Source organism: Lynx canadensis, chromosome C1, assembly GCF_007474595.2.
Source record: "Lynx canadensis isolate LIC74 chromosome C1, mLynCan4.pri.v2, whole genome shotgun sequence".
In the NCBI taxonomy this organism is placed as follows: Eukaryota; Metazoa; Chordata; class Mammalia; order Carnivora; family Felidae; genus Lynx; species Lynx canadensis.
Genome location: NC_044310.1, coordinates 14990078 through 15007187, shown reverse-complemented (window position 1 = coordinate 15007187; position 17110 = coordinate 14990078). Strand labels below are relative to the sequence as shown.

The 17110-nt window shown below is 37.6% G+C and overlaps 1 protein-coding gene across 14 annotated transcripts in view; it reads left to right on the top strand.

Moving 5' to 3' along the window:
• Positions 1 to 16862, top strand: part of EIF4G3 (eukaryotic translation initiation factor 4 gamma 3) — a 317793-nt gene extending 300931 nt beyond the window's left edge. For all 14 annotated transcript variants that reach the window (XM_030323566.1, XM_030323569.1, XM_030323568.1 and 11 more), the window contains 4 exons: positions 7152 to 7298; positions 12292 to 12373; positions 13790 to 13936; positions 16439 to 16862. In XM_030323566.1, coding sequence (XP_030179426.1) covers positions 7152 to 7298; positions 12292 to 12373; positions 13790 to 13936; positions 16439 to 16620 — 558 coding nt within the window. In that variant the 3' untranslated portion in view covers positions 16621 to 16862. The remainder of the gene's footprint in view (positions 1 to 7151; positions 7299 to 12291; positions 12374 to 13789; positions 13937 to 16438) is intronic.
• The last annotated feature ends 248 nt before the right edge of the window (positions 16863 to 17110 follow it).

Sequence of the window (17110 nt, the reverse complement as noted above, 5' to 3'; positions counted from 1 at the left end):
AGGTCTAACATGTCTAATTGGAATCCCAGAAGGAAAAACAGAGGGAATGGAGAAGAGGCAATATTTGAAGAGATTGTGGGTGAGACTTTTCCCGAACTGATAAAACAGATGAATCTATACAGAAAGCACATGTATACCACAGAGGGTGATTACATTTCAGTGAAACTGCATAACATCAAAAAGATAGGAACGATTTTAAAGTAGCTAGAAAGAAGTACGTCACCTATAGAGAAACAGTAGAATTTGCAGTAGCAACAGTGAAAGCCCGAAATGGTGGAGTAATCTCAAAATGTTGAGAGAATATCAGTTTATTTAGAATAGTCTTTCCAGTGAAACTAACATTTAAGAATGATGGCAACAGTGGCACCTGGGTGGCTCAGTCAGTTAAGTATCCAATTTGATTTTGGCTCAGGTCACGATCTCACAGTTGTGAGATCAAGCCCTGTGTCTGGCTCTGTAGTGAGGCTGGAGCCTGCTTGAGATTCTCTCTCTCTCTTTCTGTCTCTCTCTCTCTTCCTCTCTTCTCCCCCAACTCACACATGCTCACTTTCACTCAAAAAAGAGGTAAATAAATTAATAAAAAATAAGAATGAGGGCAACACATGTTTAAAGACTTAACAACACATTTCTGAATAACTCATGACTCCGCAAAGAAATCATAAAAGGCAGTAAGAAATATTTGACTCATTGATAATGGAAAAACACAACATATCAGTATTTGTGGGATACCACAAAAGCAATACTTGGAATGAAACTGTTAGCACTGAACACCTGAATTTAGAAAAGAAATAAGGTCATAGGTCAGTGATCTCATTTTTGACCTTACGAAATTTAAAAAAGGAAGAGTAAATGAAACTGAAAAGAAATAGAAAAAGGAGGTAATAAAGATCAGAGTAGAAATCAGTGAAACAAACAATAGAGAACAGTGAGTGAATTCTAAAGCTGGTCCTCTGAGAAAAGAAAATTGTGAAATCTCTAGCCAGACTAATCAGTGAAAACAAAATTTAAAAAGAAGACATCAGTTACCAGTAGAATGAGAGAGGTGATGTTGTAATGTTTCTAAACATAATAATGGATACGAGGGATTCATGAATAATTTTTATGCCAATAAGTACGTCAACTGAATTGAAGTGAACAAACTTCCTGGGAGGTACAAATCACCAGAGCTGACTTGAGAATAGATAACCCTGAGTATCTGATACACTGAAGTAGTTAAAAACATTGCCACAAAGAAAACTCCAGGCCCTGATGTTTTTACTATTGAATTCTACCAAACATCTAAAGAAGAAATAATACCAGTTCTGCAAAGAATTCTTCCAGAAAACTGAAGAGGAGAGATTACTTGCCAATTCATGGCCTATGAGGCCAGCGTAACTCTAATAGCAAAACCAAAGACATTTCAAGAAAAAAAACTATAATAGGCCAACTCTTCCTAATAAATGCAAAGAAAAGTTTTTCAACAAAATTTTCACACATTAAATCCAACACTATATTAAAAGATTAATCACAACCAAGTAGCACTTAATCACAGGAATATAATGTTGTAAGATTCATAAGTCAGCGTATGGATGTACAGAGGATGAAGAAATAAGCAGCTCCAGAATTCCTCCCTCCACCAAAACAACCATTGAGCTGGCAAGATGTGTTAGAATCAACTATTTTGGAATTGTGGAGTTGAGTCAACTGTGCAGTACCAACACCAGAGGAATGCTTGATGAAAAAGAATCTTGCAAATTTCAGTAACTTGGGTATTTTGCATAGAAGCTATTAGCACCTAGACCTGTGGCAGACAGTTGGGGAGATGGTGGCACTCCCTTTCTGGTGCCAGGTTGAGAAATCAAGACCTTATCCTCAAAAGATTGGTGCCATGCCTTTAAAAAAACATTTTTTTTTTTTTTTATGTCTTTCTTTTATTTTTGAGAAAGAGAGATAGAGTGCGAGTGGGGCGAGGGGCAGAGAGAGAAGGAGACATAGAATCTGAAGCAGGCTCCGGGCTCTGAGCTGTCAGCAGAGAGCCCGATGCAGGGCTCAAAACTCACGGATGGTGAGATCATGACCTGAGCCAAAGTCGGACACCCAACCAACTGAGCCACCCAGGTGCCCCAGTGCTGTGCCTTTTAATTTGCTTGGCAATTTACTGAAGGTTTCGTGCAGGGCCTGCCCATTGTTTTAACTACTCAGGCCAAAGTGGTTTCCTGAATGGTGTCTGTCAAGGAATTCAGAGAAATGGAATGTGTTCGCGCGCGCGCGCGTGTGTGTGTGTGTGTGTGTGTACGCACGCACGCATACAGTCCCACCCATCCCACCCCTCTCTTTTCTCTTTGGATCCAGACTTTCACTGAAATTTCTACAAGGTCACTGGCTGTCTGAGGAGATAACAGATCAGAGAGAGTGTAATGACCACACACAAGAAGGAATGCAGTCTTTGTCTAAAATTCACTAAACAAACAGATGACTGCAACACTGACAATCCCTCACAAAGGGAGAGAATCTGATATCCAGAGTTACACATTACAGTATTCCAGATGTTTAGTTGTCAACAAAAACAATTAGAAAGCATATAAAGAAACAGGAAAATATGACTCATTCACAAGAAAAAAGAAACTGACAGAAAAAAGTATTCCTGAGGAAGCCCAAACGTTGGACATACCAGATGAGGAATTTAAATTAACTGCTTTCTATCTGCTCAAATTGCTGATGGAATCCATGGACAAAGAACTAAAGGAAATCAGGAGAATGATGTATGGTCAAATTGGGACTTTCAAGAAGGAGGTAGAAATTATAAAAATGAACCAAATAGAAATTCTGTAACTAAAAATTTGTAATGGCTAAAATGAAAAATTCACTAGAGGGGTCCAACAATAGATTTGATGGGGCAGAAGAAAGAATCAGCAAACCTGAATATAGAGCAGTTGAAATTGCTCAGTCAGTCAGAAGTCACTGACTTGTCACTAAGTTGCTGCCATGGAAATCCATCTTTAATTTTTGAAATGAAATTTTTAGCATGGTTATATGAAATTATGAGTATCACCAAATTTTTAAAATAAAATCCCCATAGTTTATTTTCTTAAATAAACTTTATAATAATACATAGTGGAAAATTAATTCATTAAACACATAAAGGAGACTTTTAAAGAAGAAATTGCTCAGTCTGAGGAGCAGAAAGAAAAGGGAATCAGGAATAATGAACAGCACCTGGGGACCTGCGGGACAGCGTCAAACATAACAACATGAGCATTAGAGAGTCTCAGAAGGGAGAAGAGAGAGGAAGGGGCAGAAAAAATACTTGAAGATATAATAGCCAAAAACTTCACTAATTTGATCAAAGATCAGAAGTTACATATCCAGGAATTTCAGTGAACTCCAAACAAGATAATCTCAAATCTCCAAATGAGATATACTCCGAGATATTTTACAGTAAAACTTTTGAAAGACAAAGACCAAAAAAAAAAAAAAAAAAAAAATCTTTACAGCAACGAGAAAGAAGTGACTTGTCATGTACAAAGAATCCTCAGTAAGAGCCAACAGCCAGTTTGTCATCAGAAACCATGAAAGTCAAGGAGCACCTGGGTGGCTCAGTCAGTTAAGCATCCTTGGAGTGTGATTTCTTGGTTTCAGGATTGTGAGTTCAAGCCCCATGGTGGGTGTAGAGATTACTTTAAAAATTTTTTTTTTTTTGTGGTACCTGGGTGGTTCAGTCAGTTAAGTGTCTAGCTCTTGATTTCAGCTCAGGTCATCTCACGATTTGTGAGATCGAACCCTACATCTGCTCTGTGCTGATAGCACAGAGCTTGCTTGGACTTCTTTCTCTCCCTCTTTCTCTGACTCTCCCCCACTCATATGTGCGCTCTCTCTCTCTCTCTCTCTCTCTCTCTCTCTCTCTCTCAAAATAAACAAACATTAAGGGGCACCTGAGTGGCTCAGTTGGTTAAGGTCTAACTCTTGTTTTCGGCTCAGGTCATGTTCTCATGGTATGTGAGTTCAAGCCCTGTGTTGGGCTCTGTGCTTGGGATTCTGTGTCTCCCTCTCTCTCTGCCCCTCTCCCACTCATGCTTTCTCTCTCTGTCTTTCAAAAATAAATAAATAAATATTTAAAAAATAAATAAACATTTAAAAATAAAATACTTTAGAAAATAAAATGCTAATAAATGGTAAAGACATAATAGGATGAAAAAATTTTTTAACAATTCAAGGTAGTTTTTTCTTTGTGTATCTGGGGAAGGTATAGGAATATATCAAAGTGTTCAAAGGTATTAGAGAAAAGCTTGTGCTAATAATCTTTAATATTTTAATCTGTGGCTTTTGCATAGTGAAGCTTCATAAAGTAAAGCATAGTTACATATCACATTGCCTTATACCCTTGAGAATTACCAATAATTTTGATTATTTTTTTAACTACCCATCTAAAAATTGAACAATTTTGACATATTTTCTTTTTCGATATATAGTATATATGTACAATCATAATTTTATGTACATGTATCAGAATGGCATAAAAAATCATCAAATTTTCAAGTGAAGTATTATAATTATTTTAAGTTTTATTTCTTTATTTTGAGAGAGAGCATGAGCAGGGTATGAGGGACATAGGGAGAGAGTGAGTCCCAAGTAAGCTCTGTGCTGTCAGTGTGGAGCCCGATGCAGGGCTCAAACTCACAAACCCTGAGATCATGACCTGAGACGAAATCAAGAGTCATATGGATGATGTTTAACTGACTGAGCCACCCAGGCGCCCCATAAAATATTATTTTTTAAAAATTGAGGTGAAATTCCTATAACATCCAGTTAGCCATTTTTTTTTTCCAATTAACCATTTTAAATTGTATAATTCAGTGGCATTTACTGTATTCACAATGTTGTGTGACCACCACCTAAAATATTCTTACTGCAGAAGAATTGTCAAAAATTTAGTCATCTGAAGGTTGAGAATCCCAATCAGGCTCTGCGCAGAGCCCCGTGCCAGGCTCGATCTCCCCAACTGTGAGATCATGACCTGAGCTGAAATCAAGAGTTGGACTTTTAACCAACTGAGCCACCCAGGCACCCTCAGAAGATTTTTTGTATAATAGCAGTTACATAATTGGAGTTTTTTTATGTTTTTTTTTTTAATGTTTATTTTTGAGAGAGAGAGAGAGTGCGCATGCAGGTGGGGAGATACAGAGACAGAGAGAGGGAGACAAACAGAAGGATAGAATCCAAAGCAGGCTCTAGGCTCTGAGCTCTCAGCTCAGTGCGAGGCTGGAACTCAATGACTGCGAGATCATGACCTGAGCCAAAGTCGGACGTTTAACCGACTGATCCACCGAGGTGCCCCAATTAGAGATCTTTTTTTATTCTTTTTTTTTTTTTGATTTTTTTATTTTTCTATTAAATGAAGAGATAGCTCTTCCCATAACCCTTTGAGTTGTCTTTCTTTAGATGTGTCCTGTGGTCAGATGGTTTTCAATTCAGGATTAAATTACCTCCTGGAAAATTTGGTATGTCATGTCTGTGAATTTTTTTTTGCCCGTGTGTAAGTACAATGGGAGCAACTGAGATGCTTATACTTTGTACCATTGGCATCAGGATCATAAAAGAAGCTGAGATTGGTGTGTGAGCAGCACTGTGTTTTGCAGTGGAAACAGTGAGTGGTCCCTGCTAGGAAGGGGCTTTTCCTTTCAGGTTAGTGGGTGACCTACCACTACCTACCAGATGTATGTTCCTGGAGCCCTGTTGGTGCCCAGTGCAGTGCACATGTTTAGTCATTGAGCCCTTGGAATTGACTGAGGTTGGTGGTGGTCTTCCCACCTCAAGATAGGTTCTCCTGGTAGAAGTGGCTGAGTTGGAATTGTACCTCCAACCCTCACCCCCAACCTCACCCCCATCTCTGACTCTAGAGTCCACATATCTGTGCTCCATCAAGCTGCTTCTTGTGGGGCCTAAGACTTACAGACATGGTAGAGTGAGCCAGTGTTCTGGGAGAATTTGAAAGCATGTACACTTGTGTTTATGCTTTTCAGGGCCATTGTCATGGATGTGAGACAATAGTCAAATAACTCTTCTCAAGTATTTAAGAACAAAGTGAGAGTAGCCTTGGGCTACCAGGATCTGAGGACGGGAACAGTGAAGCCAGTGCTCCTCACAGGGCTGAAGAGCTCTCTGCATGTGTGTAGGGTGCTTCCAGGGGCCCCAGATGCCCGCCGCATGCTGTTAACGGTGTGTGGATGGTCCTCTGAAGGCTGAGGCGAAGGCATTTCTGCACTGGGTTAGACTCGCACAGGCCATGATGATGTGGTTCATTGAAGTAACTACATATTTACAGTCATTCTCCATTCCAGAATATTCGGTCCTTTGAAATTGAATGATTTGTGTGGGAAAACGATCTTTCATGCAATACTGATAAAACCCTTTATTTTTTATTTTTTATCTTTTTTTTTAATGTTTATTTATTTTTGAGAGAGAGAGAGAGAGAGAGACAGAGCTTGAGAGGGGAAGGGCCAGAGAGAGAGGGAGACACAGAATCTGAAGCAGGCTCCAGGCCCCGAGCTGTCAGCACAGAGCCCGATGCGGGGCTCGAACTCACAGGCTGCGAGATCATGACCTGAGCCGAAGTCGGACGCTTAACCAACTGAGCCACCCAGGCACCCCAAACCCTTCATTTTTATTGTCCTCCCTACAATACACTGTGTTCAGGAATTTTACAATGTGGTCTCATTTCTCTTACTTGGATCACAATGGTGTTTGAGGGACATAACCAAAATTAGATTTTTGACAGTTGTTCTGTGGCTGTGCTGATACTAAACCATAGGCTGCAGAAGGAATTAAATTGTAATTTAACTAGTAATCCTGCCCTGCCTTAGAGCTATATCACTGCTAAGAGCAAGACTGAAGCTCAGAATGATTTGGAGGTGGTCATAGCCACAGAGATAATTCTCGGGGTTTTGTTGATTTGTTGTTTTTAAGGAGAATCTGAGATACACAGTATAAAAAGTTGGAGAAATATTCAAGAAAGATAGTGGAGTAATAATCTTTCAGAACTATAAATAAAAATTGGCTTCTACTGATCATTTCGATCCCATGTAAAATAGAAGATACAGCCCATGACTTTGTTTTCCTCTCAGGGTGTTACTAATACTGACTTATATTAATACATATAACATTTTATGTTTCAGAAGTTGGACTTTATAGAGTCTGACAGTTCCTGTTCCTCTGAAGCACTTTCAAAAAAAGAACTCTCTGCCGAAGAGCTATATAAGCGACTCGAGAAACTCATTATTGAAGACAAAGCAAATGATGAACAGATCTTTGACTGGGTAGAGGTATAGAGATTATGTCATCTTCCCTGATATCTCTGCAAGAAAGATTTTTGTGGGATCCCTTTAATTCACATACAGGCTTATCTCACAGATAGTGAGGGTTCCTTCCGTTCCAGACTGAACACAATTAAATGAATAGTGCAATAAAGCGAGTCAAATGAATGTTTTGTTTTCCCAGTGCATGTAAAAGTGATGCTCACACAATACTGTAGTCTGCTAAGTGTGCAATAGCATTATATCTTTTAAAAATGTATATAATACCTTAAAAAGTACTTTATTGCTATACAAATGCTAACCGTCATCTGAGCTTTCAGTGAGTCATAATCGCTGATGACAGGTCATTGTAACAAATACAATAATAATAAAAATGTTTGAAATACTGTGAGAGTTACCAAAATGTGACACAGAGACCCGAAGTGAGCGACTACTGTTGGAAAAATGGATGGCACCCTTAGAATTTCTTGATACAGGTTTGCCATCAACCTTCACTTTATAAAAAGTACAGTATCACTGAAGTACAGTAAAGCGAAGCACAATAAACCAAGTATGCGTATACCTTCTCTTTCACTTCGTAGGAGTATTTAACTTTAATGGAGTTAGGTTTTATTTTTTCATCTATGTGTATTTGAAACTATAAGACTTTTTTTATTCTTAACAAGATTTACAGCCTTTAGGAAGGCAAGTAAAACTATTCAAAACAGAAGCCATTTTTCTGGATCTCATTAGTTTAGGATATACCCTACATTTTACTATTCAAAATATAAGTTTTTTTTCTAAATGTTCTTGCACTTTAAATAATATTTTGGATAAAATCAGTAAACAATATGTAATTACTATGAATTGTGTTGGCTTTCATCTTCATATTAATGCTTCCTTCTGAAAATTTTGAACCTTACTTTGTGGAATCTATTGATCATGTCTCTTTTTAAATCTGGTACTGTATTCCTTTAGTAATTCTTGTTTATATAAGTATATTTTATTTGTACACATTTTCCATGGGATCATATAATAATCCAAGTTGAAAGAAAGCCATGGAGGGCTAGTGTAGTCCCCTCCCTCTTGTATAAAACCTCTTTTGTAGTCCTTGTAAATGGGTTGTTTCTTTATCCTCTCTCAGACATTGAGAAAAAAATGAAGTTTCTGATAATTTGGGGGTTTTGTTTGTGTTTATAGATTTCTTTTTACTATTTTTAGATTTTTTAAAAATTTTTAATGTTTCTTTTTGAGAGAAAGAACGTGAGTGGGGGAGGGACAGGGAGAAAGAGGGAGACAGAATCCAAAGCAGGTTCCAGGCTCTGAGCTGTTAGCACAGAGCCCAACTCAGGGCTCAGACACAAACTGCGAGATTGTCACCTGAGCCAAAGTTGGACACTTAAGCAACTGAGCAACCCAGGTGCCCCTAAATTATTTTTTTAAGTAATCTCTACTCCCAACGTGGGGCTCAAATTAATGGCTCTGAGGTCAAGAGTCACATGTTCTTCCAACTGAGCCAACCAGGCACCCCTAGTTTAAAGGGTTTTTTTAATCAGTTTTCCTCCATGTCCCTATACGATAAATCTATTCTGTCACCCAGCTGGGAATCTTTTAATTAATTGTAATAGTTTATTGTTATATCCCTGTCTCTCTCTCTAGGTTCTTTCATCCTTTCTTGAAATCTTAATATCCACCCCTTCATCTGGTTACCCTTATCCAAACATAGCCTGGATTTTCAATATCCCTCTCACAAGTGACATGTGCAAATTGAGCATGATTGCCAGATGTGATCCAACATTCGGAGTTAGGCGGTGCTGTTGCCTTTTTTGTTTTGGACTCTTTGCTTTTGGCAGGCTCACCACACTGAACTCAGATTGCTCTTTCAGTCATATAGTACCCATTCTTTTATATTCTACAGTTGAGTCATCTCTCCCATCTGGAGCTTACCGCATTGGTTTTTGAACCAGAATGGGGCTTTTAAAATTTATTGCTGCTTATGTTCATCTTCTTAAATTAGATACAAGTTTTTGTCTGTCAGGACATTTTAGATTCTGACTTGTTCATAAAATTTCCTTGCCATCTTTTTCACTTTGTATCCCCCATGCATTCATTAGTATGCCAACTTTATCCTCATCCAAGTTAGGGGCAAAATGTGTGAATGGGGTAGGGCCGGGGACAAAGTAGCATCCTTTTGGGGACAAGATCCCACCCCCAATCCCATGGGTGTCGTTAACCTGTTTATTATTTCACATCATTCTGCTGTCTATTTCACTTTTTCATCATGCCCATGAGGGGACAGTTATCATTAAATAATTTGTCAAATACCTTGCTGAAGTCCAGAGAATGTATGCTTATGTCTTTCTGAGCTACCGTATACTAACCAAATCAGAAAAGGATTGCAGGTTGGTTTAGCATCTCTTGTTTTTCACGTACTTACTTATTTATTCCTCTTGGTGTAACCATCTCTTTCCTCTCTAAGACTTTTCACCCATTGTTGCAGAAGTTAGCATAGAATCGGCATCTGCTTTCTGGTATGTTATTGACATGCCTTATTTTCAATTTTAGAAATCAAGTTAGTGTTTACATATAACATTATTCTCTCTCGCCATGATTTTTCATAGATCGCCCTCATTTCAGCCATTTGGTCTTTTATGTTTTCATGTATTGCAAAATGATGCTATTTCCACCTCTTCATTTATGTTGGGCTTCACTTTTTTATATCATTATTCTGCCTATTCTAGACCAACAAGTATTCTCCTTAAGAGAGAACTGATGGCTCGGAGCCTGGAGCCTGTTTCCGATTCTGTGTCTCCCTCTCTCTCTGCCCCTCCCCCGTTCATGCTCTGTCTCTCTCTGTCCCAAAAATAAATAAACGTTGAAAAAAAAAAAAAAAAATTTAAAGAGAAGACAAAGGGTAAATTTCACTGAATGTAAATTATACTAATAAAGACTTTCAAAAAGGAGGGAGCAAACAAAAATGCAATAGTAGCTGAGCTCACAATACATGAAAAGATTTGTCACTCTGTTTGGTACCAGTATTATGTAAATCTGATTTTCCTTAATCTAACCTGGTTAGCAAACCCATCTTTCTTCTTGTTCTTGCCCATTCTTGTTAACATCTTTGCTTAATCTGAAGTGTTTCTGACATTATTCTTCAGGTCTATTCTATTCTTGAATATTAGAATTAAATATTTAGCTTTATTTGGTGGAAGACATATGCAATTTGTTTTTTTTTTTAATTTTTTTACATTTATTTATTTTTGAGAGAGAGAGAGAGAGAGAGAGAGAGAGAGAGACAGAGCACAAGTGGGGGAGGGACAGAGAGAGGAGGAGACACAGAATCCGAAGCAGGCTCCAGGCTCCGGGCTGTCAGCACAGAGCCCATCATGGGGCTCGAACTCACAAACCGTGAGATCATGACTTGAGCTGAAGTCAGATGCTTAACCGACTGAGCCACCCAGGTGCCCCGCAGTTTGTTTCTTTATAACAAAACAAAGGCAAATGGTTTGGAAGTGGTATTTATTATCTAATTATATTTAGCTAATTTGTTAATTTTTTCAGACTCTACTTGAAATCTGAGTATTTGGGAATTTCAAATGATACTCAGTACTTGAAATAGCTCTGTCAGCCTGTTTATAAAGTACTGTTGAGCCAACAAGTAATGGTGTGTTTTTATTCTCTCACTTATTCTTCAAAAATGATTGTTCAGACTTTGCAAAAGTAATGTCAGGGCCTAGACCACTCTGGCTTCAGTCTGAATAAAGTTGTTTTTTTTTTTTTTTTTTTTAAGAGGTGTAAACCAGTAACCCACTATAACACATAAATCATCAAATCTTTTATATGTGGCATTTGCCCCATCCTATCCCCATCCTTAGCTGTTAGCAGTGGCACCACATGTTTCTGTTCTCTTGGAAAAGATTGGTAATGAAACCTCTTCCTGTAACACAGCCCTCCATATGCAGAGAGCGGCTGGTGTTCTGCAGAGCTGGCCATCCGACTCGACTCGTTAACCCCTCTCTGCTCTCACCAAGTGATATTCGAAGTTAGGCATTCAACAAAGAGAGAACTGCTTGTTAATCTGTGTCAGTTTTACAATTCACAAACATTTAACTGATCTCCCAATATCTTTGAAATTCTTAGCTTTATAACACAGAGGTTTATAATGACAGCCTAATTTTTTTTTCCTGGCCAGTCATTTTAAGGCTGACCCTTCCAGTGGAAAATAGTATGCCGTGCTATTAAAAGAAGCTGACACAAGCATTAATTCTTCACAGGCATAAGGAACATAAACTCTGAAAAATGTATGAAATACCTACCTAGAAAATGTCTCCTTTTGTTTGTTTTCCTTTTGGTACTCATATGGTTTATACAGTGTTTTATAGCAAGAAGATAGGATCTTTTTTTTTCTTTTTTAAGAAGATCTTAAGAGAAATAAACTAAAAACCAAATTTGAGGCCCATTTACTCAGCTTATCTCTAAATACATTTTTTCTGCCATCCTTAGAAAATATGAACAGTTTTCTCACCACCTGAAGGATTTGAGACAATGCTTGAGTTTGATCTCTAGTTCACATTAAAATTAAGATAAAAAAGCAATGTTAGCACATCTAAAAATAATTACACTATTCAGAAAAGTCTTTAAAACACACTATGGTATGGTGTAATGCTCTCAAATTTATACGTTCTGATAGAATTAATCTTAATAGGGATTATTTATTGAGGAAGAAATATGTTTTTAAATGGTTGTAGTTCCAAATGTACATAGTACACAGCACTATATAATTGAATCAGCAAAGTATAGGCAGCAGTGAGCTCCTTGAAAATTAAATGCTGCTACTGAGAACATTTTCAGACAGAACTGGTAGTAGCCCAAGAATTTTCCAATGAATCAGAAGATTAATTTTTACAAGAAGGTTGAATGCGACCCCATCTACCCCTAGTGCCAGATGAAGCCTGGTTTAGGGGGATGTATTTCTCTGATATGCAAGGGTACCTTTAACTGTTGCATTTACTTTTGATTTCAGGCTAATTTAGATGAAAGCCAGATGAGTTCACCTACATTCCTTAGAGCTTTAATGACAGCTGTTTGTAAAGCAGCTATTATAGGTAAGTAACATCTCTGAAGACAGCTCTTAACATCTGAATCCCCAGTATGTTAACTGTTGATGACATGGGTCTGAGTTTATATTGTCTTCAAAGTTTTCCCTGTGCATGAGTACCCTTTCTGTCTACAGTGGCCGACTTTCTCAAGCAGGGGGATGCATAGTTGCTGTGCCTGTAGAGAGCCCAGATCTGAGCAGCTACCATATGCCTTGTATTCTTCAATTCAACAGAAACGGGTGCATGCTGCTTGGGCTGTTTCCTACTCTGTTGTATTTTTCTTTGCCTTTACCTTTCACCTCCAGTATGCAAAGCCTCCTCCATCTTCCATTCAAGAGTTATAATGAATGGGTTGAATATTCTAACCTAATATCAATGAAGGACTAATTGCAACAGAAGAGCTTTTTTATATAAATACATATATGAGAAAAGAAAACACCAGTTGTTTCTTTTGCTTCATGTTGACCTTTATGTCTTATGATAAGACAGTGTCACTGAATGTTAATTACATAGGTAGTTAGGATTACGATTGGTAGAAACCTTACGTATTTCTAGCTGCATATCGTATTTAACAGTATTGAGTGAGATCATCTATCTAGCCTCAGATAGAAATTCACATTTCTTTCACTGCAGTGGGAAAAAAATCCATTAGCTCAAAATTTGTTCAGAATTTCAGGTCTGTCATCATTTTAGAAGATAGCTTCAGAATTATAATTTAAGATTTTCTGTCAGATGAATGTTTTTACAATGTTAGGTCTTCAATGAGGTAAATAACAAGCTAATAGAAAGTCTTTATAAAAACATCTTAAGTCATTTCCAGTATCAGTGGAACAGTAAAACTTTGGTGTTTTAAAATCACTGTTGGAAAGTATGAAAGCTGCTTTTAAAAACACAGTTGTGTCCTAGTGCTAACTTAGAAAGGAAATAAAACCTTCTGCTTCTTGGCACTGAGGACACTTTCCTCAGCCTCTTTTTATTGTGCCTTTTCCCTAAAAGGCCTAGATTGTATGTGTTGTTTTCCACTGTCACAGTTAGTCCTCACCCTCCTAGAAATAGTAAAATGGTTGTTTTACCCTTCTGAAAGATTTGCACTGTCCCTTTAATCCCCTTTTTAATGTTTCTTTTGTAATTTGGAATGTCACAAAATCACTGTCCCTATTCATTATGATTAAAGATAAAGAATTGGGTGCACCACTTTTTAGGGAGTGCAGCACTCAAAATACATCCCCCCGCCATGTATTTTAATTATTTCAGAAAGAATGCCCCATTTATAATTTCAGAATATCTTAGATTTCAAAATCTTTTCCTTGGACTCCTTTACTTCTACTTTCCTTGTAGTCACATGCCTTATCAACTCAGAAAATTAAAAATGGCTACGTGTTAACTCCTAAATGTAATGCTTAGTTCTTGTATTGCCTCTAGCCGACTGTTCTACCTTCCGAGTGGACACTGCTGTTATCAAGCAGAGAGTGCCGATCTTACTCAAGTACCTAGACTCAGATACGGAGAAGGAACTGCAAGCACTTTATGCACTACAAGCATCAATAGTAAAACTTGATCAACCTGCCAGTAAGCTTATGACCTCTTCTTACAATTCACCTAACCAGTGGGTTAGATTTATCCAGGGCAAGACTTCGGAGATGAACAGTGATTAATGGCAGAATCACTACTAACAAAAACTCACTTAACCAACAACTTTAATAAACCTGAATTTTTGGGTACTTTTATGAGAAAATCGAAATAAGAAAACTAGTTTATATTAGAAATTTAATCCTTATTCTAGGGCAGGTCTGCTTAAGAATACTTTCTTCAGTGATGGAAATGTGTCTGTACTGAGCAGTATTCACTTAGGCACTTGGATCTGGCTGTTGTGACTAAGGAGCTTAATTTTAAATGTTATTTAATTTAAGTGTAAATAACCCCATGGTTAGTGGCTACCCCGTTAGACAAGGCAGGTCTAGAGCATCTCGGTGTTAGCATACATGCATTACAGTCTTTCACCTTCTTTGACACAGGTCTTAGTAATGAAAAAGGATGATATTTCTTCAGAATCCTCAGACACCCAACAAAGACATTAAGGTGTTCTGGACTAATTTTCACTTTAGGGTTATGATTCTTTGCTAACCAGACACATGAGGTAACCTGAACACAAGTCTTAGTGATTACTGGTAAAGTAACAATTATATTAAATCTTTTTTTTTTTTTTTTAAGTTTATTTATTTTGAGAGAGAGAAAGAGAGCACAGGGAAAATGCAGAAAGAGAATCCCAGGCAGGTTCTACTCAACGCAGAACCCGATGTGGGGCTTGGTGTCATGAACTGTGAGATCGTGACCTGAGCCAAAATCAAGAGTTGGATGCCACCCAGGAGCCCCTGAATTGTATTAAATCTTGAAAATTAAGTGACACTTGTGAAAGTATAGTAGTACAGGGCAGTTTTAGAGGTGACATTGAAGTAATTCTTTGGTACTTCCTAAGGTTGGGTTTGTTTTGAGGCTTTCCTTCTTTCCTAGTGCTTATGACTCTTCCTGGGAGATGAAGGAAAAGCTTGAAACAAATCATCCTCACACTGTAACTGAAGAGACATCATCTAAATCTGAATCAGAGAATTAACTGACTTTGTTTGTGTTCTCTTTCTCAAGACCTTGAAGGGTCATTTAACATCATGGCTTCCTTTTTCTGTTCTTACAGGATGAGGACTTGTTAACTTTTCAAGAGGTGAAATTGATGCTGTATGCTCAACCAAATTAAAGCATCTCCCATAATTATCAGCTTTAATCATCCCTGGAGAGATGCGTATTTCTAGATTCACCATTGTAGAATCCTGGCCACTTGTTTCTATTTCCCCATAGACCAACCAGAGTTAAGAGAATGAAAAGTAGTTTCAGTATTAGCTTAATTAATAAAATTACAAAGATAAATCTAAAGAAAAATTTTAGCCTGACTCATTCCAAGCCTAATATTTATTATCAATTATTTATGCCATTGCCTCCCTCCAGTAATATAAATGGAGGCTGATTTTAAATGAATTTAAGAGCCCGTAATGAAGGAATTAAAAATAAAGAATATATAAATCTGCCAACTTTCTCTTCTCTTTTTTTTAATTTTTTTTAACGTTTATTCATTTTTGAGAAACAGAAAACAGAGTGTGAGCTGGGGAGGGGCAGAGAGAGAGGGAGACAGAATCCAAAACAGGCTCCAGGCTCTGAGCTGTCAGCACAGAGCCCACCCAATGTTGGGCTCGAACTCACTGACCGTGAGATCATGACCTGAGCCACAGTCGGATGCTTAACTGACTGAGCCACCCAGGCGCCCCAACTTTCTCCCTTTTTCTGAACAATGATATAAGCTAAGTTTCCATTGTGGAAGCAAAACAGGATTACATTTGCCCAGATCGTCTGGGCATTGGAAACAATAGACTGTTGTTTCTCTGGATAAGATCCAGATGAGATAGTTTTTACCCATATTTTCCATACAAATTATTACTCTGTCAGTTTGAAAACAACATTAGAAGGGGAAAAATGCCTTCTGCCTTTTCCTCCCCAAACTGTAAAAATTAATATATTTTTATTGTAAAATTTCAAACAGTGGAGAAATGTATAGAGAAGAGAGTAAAGTTACTTGTTACTCTTACATTTAATTTTTTTTTTTTTTTAAGATTTTATTTTTAAGTAATCTCTATGCCCAATTTGGGGCTCGAACTTACATCCCTGAGATGAGGAGTTGCATGCTGTACTGACTGAGCCAGCCGGGTGCCCTTGTATTTAATTTTTTATAGTATATAGTTTGAGAACTATGTAATATCAAACACCTCAGCATTATCAGAAAATAGTTCTAATTGAACAAAATAATAACAGTAAAAATAATTTAGATTGCTTAAATCTTTTTTCCTGTTCTTTAAACAAGTTGTTTTGCTATTATACTATCAGGAGGGAGTATGATGAATTGTCATTGGGTGCTAGGGGTATTAATGTGCATTCATTCATTCATTCATTCATCCCTTGGAAATACAGTAATTTACTTCACAACTATAGCACCTCCAACACTGATGGTATATTCTTACTTCCTTGCAGATTTGCTACGGATGTTTTTTGATTGCCTATATGATGAGGAGGTGATCTCCGAGGATGCCTTCTACAAGTGGGAAAGCAGCAAGGACCCTGCAGAGCAGAATGGGAAGGGTGTAGCTCTGAAATCTGTCACTGCGTTCTTCACGTGGCTGCGGGAAGCAGAAGAGGAGTCTGAGGATAACTAAAGCTTCAAATACACAAAACGAAACAAAAGAAACAATTTAAGTATTTTTTTAAAAAGTTTCACGTCTTCGCCAATCACAGTGCAGCAAGGCCAATTCTCGCAGAAATCCCCACGTGTGCACGAGTGGGAGAGGGGAAAGAGAAAAAAGGTGATCATGGAGGAAAAAGGTACTGGAAAAAGTAAACTTCAAACCTGAGGGCGGGAGCACTAAAACCAAAATACATGTATTATTTATAGAAAATATTTTCTGTTTTAATCTTTTCTTTTTAAACAAGGACTCATACTTTAAAAAAACACATCTGTTTAGCAAAAAAAAAAAAAAAAGTTGAGAACTTTTAATTTATTTTAAGGACTGCAAATGCCAGTGTAATTTTTTAATTTGCAGTTTCTGTAAACAACTTGTATAATAGAAAAGCAGAGAAATAAATTTCCCTCCCCTTCAAATGCACCTCACGTTTGTTTTAAAGCATAGTAGTTAGTCCAGATTTAAG